Source organism: Lactuca saligna, chromosome 9, assembly GCF_052625555.1.
Source record: "Lactuca saligna cultivar CGN05327 chromosome 9, ASM5262555v1, whole genome shotgun sequence".
Lineage (NCBI taxonomy): Eukaryota > Viridiplantae > Streptophyta > Magnoliopsida > Asterales > Asteraceae > Lactuca > Lactuca saligna.
Genome location: NC_136425.1, coordinates 81,060,001 through 81,064,028, shown reverse-complemented (window position 1 = coordinate 81,064,028; position 4,028 = coordinate 81,060,001). Strand labels below are relative to the sequence as shown.

The 4,028-nt window shown below is 32.1% G+C and overlaps 2 protein-coding genes across 2 annotated transcripts in view; both read right to left on the bottom strand.

Moving 5' to 3' along the window:
* Positions 1–1,623: 1,623 nt before the first annotated feature.
* Positions 1,624–3,864, bottom strand: LOC145016526 (uncharacterized). Its single transcript, XM_078974812.1, has 5 exons — positions 3,495–3,864; positions 3,300–3,400; positions 2,497–3,040; positions 2,301–2,419; positions 1,624–2,079 (listed from the first exon to the last, which is right to left on the bottom strand). The coding sequence occupies exons 1-5, from the start codon at positions 3,862–3,864 to the stop codon at positions 1,624–1,626; spliced, it is 1,590 nt and encodes a 529-aa protein (XP_078830938.1).
* Positions 3,865–3,960: 96 nt separating this feature from the next.
* Positions 3,961–4,028, bottom strand: part of LOC145016525 (uncharacterized) — a 561-nt gene continuing 493 nt past the window's right edge. The window contains exon 2 of the mRNA XM_078974811.1: positions 3,961–4,028. This exon is cut by the window's right edge and continues 386 nt beyond it. Coding sequence (XP_078830937.1) covers positions 3,961–4,028 — 68 coding nt within the window.

The window sequence follows — 4,028 nt, the reverse complement described above, 5'->3', positions numbered from 1 at the left end:
TAAAATGAGATTTAAATTTTGAAATTTGAAATTTGAAATGGAGAATTAATAGATTGACAAGTGTCATGATATTAATTACAATGTCTAACATGGTGACACTTGATAAAAGAACTACTCTTTTATTAGTATAGGGAGATTTGTATTGTTGCTCAAAAAAAAATCAAGTCATAGTTGGATATAGATGGAATAATTTAGAAGTAATTTAATATATATTTGTATTTTTCGTGCAAAAAAAAAAAGAACTTTATGAGTAAATTATACAAATGGTTACTATGGTTTAAGATAATTTGCATGTTTGGTTCCTAATTTATTTTTTAAGTCGAAGGGTTCCTATTGTTGTTTTTGTTACGTGCTTGGTCTCTATTGTTTGTTTTTATTACGCGTTTGATCATTAAAACTATGTAGTTTTGATCATTAAAACTATGTAGTTTTGATCAGTGTTTTAATTTTCTGAAAAAAAAAAAAATTCTTGAAAAAATTTACTTTGTTTCCTTATTCTACTGATGGCATCGATGTCCTTAGTTCGAATGTTCGTGATCATCGTTGTGAAGAAATCGTTCAACATCAAAGGATCTTATACAAATCGCAATTCAGCAAAAAAACGATATAAAAAATTAGAATCCAATTTAGGTAAATCATAGTAATCGTAATTGATATTTAAATCATAGGAATCTTAATTGTTGGAGAATTCATAGAAATCACAATTGACAGGGATTTCAATAAAATCGATCATACCTTCTTCAAAAACAACAAATCTTCCGTGTTTTGGTTAAGTGTACTTCCAAGTAGTTTTTTCTAAAACTGATATTGATATGATTTTTAAATTTTTCAGTATTTAATATTGGAGATTACTGTTTTGGGATTTTAATAGTGATATTGTTGTTTTTTGAGCTAGGCATTGCCATTGGTTTTTTTTTTTTTTTTTTAAAACGTATTTGTTTCAATGCTATTCAGTAGAAAACAATTGTGTGTTGATCTTTTATTTGGGTTAAAAATGTAACGTTGTTGCATTTACCTTTTTCCTTTTTTTTATTTTATAATTTACTAATCTTATTTAAAACTTCAATTACATAATTGAATATGATATTTGATATTTTGAAAGAAGAAACTAATATCTATTTTGTCCTTGGCAAGAAAGTCCAGCCATAATGCTTAAAGGTCAAATGTACATGAAGACACTTTTTTTATGCTCCTTCCATTGTAGTGGTATTTTTTTTTTTTAATTTTGAAATTAAATTCTAAAATAGTAATATATGTCATGGAGACACTCTTTTTATGCTCCTTCCATTGTAGTGGTATTTTTTTTTTAATTTTGAAATTAAATTCTAAAATGGTAATGTACATATAGACACTTGTAGACAATTTACATGTTTAATTTCATCAAGTAATGGTACACTTGGTTTTAAAAAGCGTAATGCGCCCTAATGCACTAAAGCCTTTGGGGGCCGATGCGCTAAGCGCTAAGCGAAAGCGCTCGCCTAGAGCACACGATGCGCCAAGAATTTAAAAAAATATATAAAAATATATGTAAATACTTAAAAATAGTTTTAAATACTTAAAATATCCAAAAATCATAGTTTCATAGTAGTATCATATTAGATCCCAAATACTAATAAGTTATAACTAGAGATCGTCTAAACTATCATCATCTTCGTCGTCAACTTGGACAACACCATCTCTTCCTCCATCATCACTATAGACACGGATATCTTCTTCCACATCTTCATTTACCAAATGTCTATGAGATGGTTGAACGGTTGTTTTTCCCTTATTAACGCCCGATGTTCCGGTTCCATCATTTTGTACTCTTGATGCTCTAGTTCGATAACTAGGCTCATAAGCACCGGAAGCATGAGCTACATCTCTCCAAGTTAAATCTTCACCAACAAATACCGCCTCATCATCACTTGCATCTTCCATTCTTCCCATCAACCACTCGTTGCTTTCATCAATCTCTTGTAGGATAAGGTGATCGTTCTTTTTGTCTTTTGCCCATCGCTCCAAGGACCGATTGAATTTGACAAACACCATGTCGTTCAATCTCTCTTGTGCCAAAATATTTCGTTTTTTCGTATGAAGCTACAAGTAAGAAAATCAAAGAAAGTAAGAACACAAAGCATAATTGCTATAGAGAAACATATTTTCCAGCAATAATAAACAAATTCCAGCCAAAAAAAAAATCAGTTTTTCTATAAAACAATATTTTTTCTGCAAAGAAAACAGTTTTTATATATAAAAAAATTTCCTGTAAAAAACAGATTAATTTGTAAAAATTAAAAAACATGTAAAAAAAGACTTACATGTTGAAAAACACTCCAATTTCTTTCACGACTTGTGGCACTACAAGTGAGGCTAAGAACCTTTATAGCAAAGTTTTTTAGATTAGGAGTTGAAGATCCATATGCTCCCCACCAATCAGCTATAAAAAACAAAAACAAAAACATAAAATCAGATTATAAATTAGAATTTAGAAGAAAAAAATAAGTTGAAATTTACCCGGTGATTTTGTCTCTCTATGTCTAACAGCCATAGGATTACCAAAGAGTCCTTGTGCATTCCGATATTTGTCCAACTCTTCCGAAATATTGTCTTGAACTTGTTGCTCGGGAACAAGCCTCATAACGCAATCATACAAACCTTTTTCCACTTCTTCACAAGCTACCCCACTAACATCTTTATAAAAGATTCCCGGGTTCAAGAAGTGTCCCGCCGCATGCAAAGGTCTATGTAATTGACATTCCCACCTGCGATCTATAATTTCAAAAGTTGTCTTGTAGTCATCCGGTCTTGAAAAGCTATCACGAATGGCCTCCCTAGCCCTATCCATGGCCTCATAAATGAAGCCAATAGTCGGATATTTTTCTCCATCAACAATCCTAAGAACCGTAACTAGGGGACTCGTCAACTTAAGAGCATAATGCACATTTCTCCAAAACATGTCTTGCATAAAGTAAGTTTTTACTTTTACCCCCTTCCCGTTTGAAGACCACTTAGATGTTTCCCACTCTTTAGAAACCACCATATCCCTCAAATTGGCACTCTGTTTGTGGATTTGGGCAAGAGTGATGAAAGATGTTGCAAATATTGTGATAGCCGGCCTATGTAAGTTTCTTTGGTTTGTGAACTTTCTCATCAAGTTCACAAGAGGCACATGGCTATATATATATATATATATATATATATATATATATATATATATATATATATATATATATATATACATACATACATATATATATATATATGTATATATATATATATCCAATTGCAAAAATCGACTTCTTTAATGCACTTTTCACCTTTGGAACTTGTTTGCCAATATCTTCCAACATCAAATCTAGGCAATGTGCGGCACATGGTGTCCAATATAGATTTGGTCTTTTAGCTTCCAACAACTTCCCTACAAATCCCACACATAAAAAGTAGTTGAAATTAGACAAGATATTAGCCTTCATAAAAGATAAGATATTAAGTTTGAAAGTTAAAAATTTTACCCGCCTTCACATAAGCTGATGCATTATCGGTCACCACTTGTACCACATTCTTTTCACCAATTTCCTCCACCATTTTATCAAGAACACGTAACAACAAATCTGCATCTTTTGAAACATCGGAAACATCAAGTGACCTCTTGAATACCGAACCCTTTGGGGAGTTCACCATGAAGTTGATGATGTCTTTTTGCACCACAAAATCGTGCCATCCATCGGATAATATAGAGAAACCTTTTTTAGCCCATTCTTCTTCATGCTCCAAAAGCTGTTTTTGAACATCTTTTACTTCGTTATTCAGTATCGGCACTCTTAACTCATACATAGATGGTGGTTTCAACCCGAGACCAAATTGTCCAATAGCTTCAATCATAATTTTGAAGCTATCATACGTTGCAGCATTGAAAGGAATACCCGCATCGAAAAACCATCTCCCAATGTGACGACAAACTTTATCTCTAAGGTCCTTTCAACAAACTTCATTGATGGTTTGTTGTTTCCCATCCTTCTTCTTTCCTTTCATTACGTCTTGTGGGT

Coding starts and splice junctions, on each gene's coding strand:
- LOC145016526 (XM_078974812.1), bottom strand. CDS start 3,864: ATGATTGAAGCTATTGGACAATTTGGTCTCGGGTTGAAACCACCATCT. Junction 3,401..3,494: donor ATCAGCTTATGTGAAGGCGG/GTAAAATTTTTA, acceptor TGGGATTTGTAG/GGAAGTTGTTGGAAGCTAAA. Junction 2,420..2,496: donor TAGAGAGACAAAATCACCGG/GTAAATTTCAAC, acceptor TGTTTTTTATAG/CTGATTGGTGGGGAGCATAT.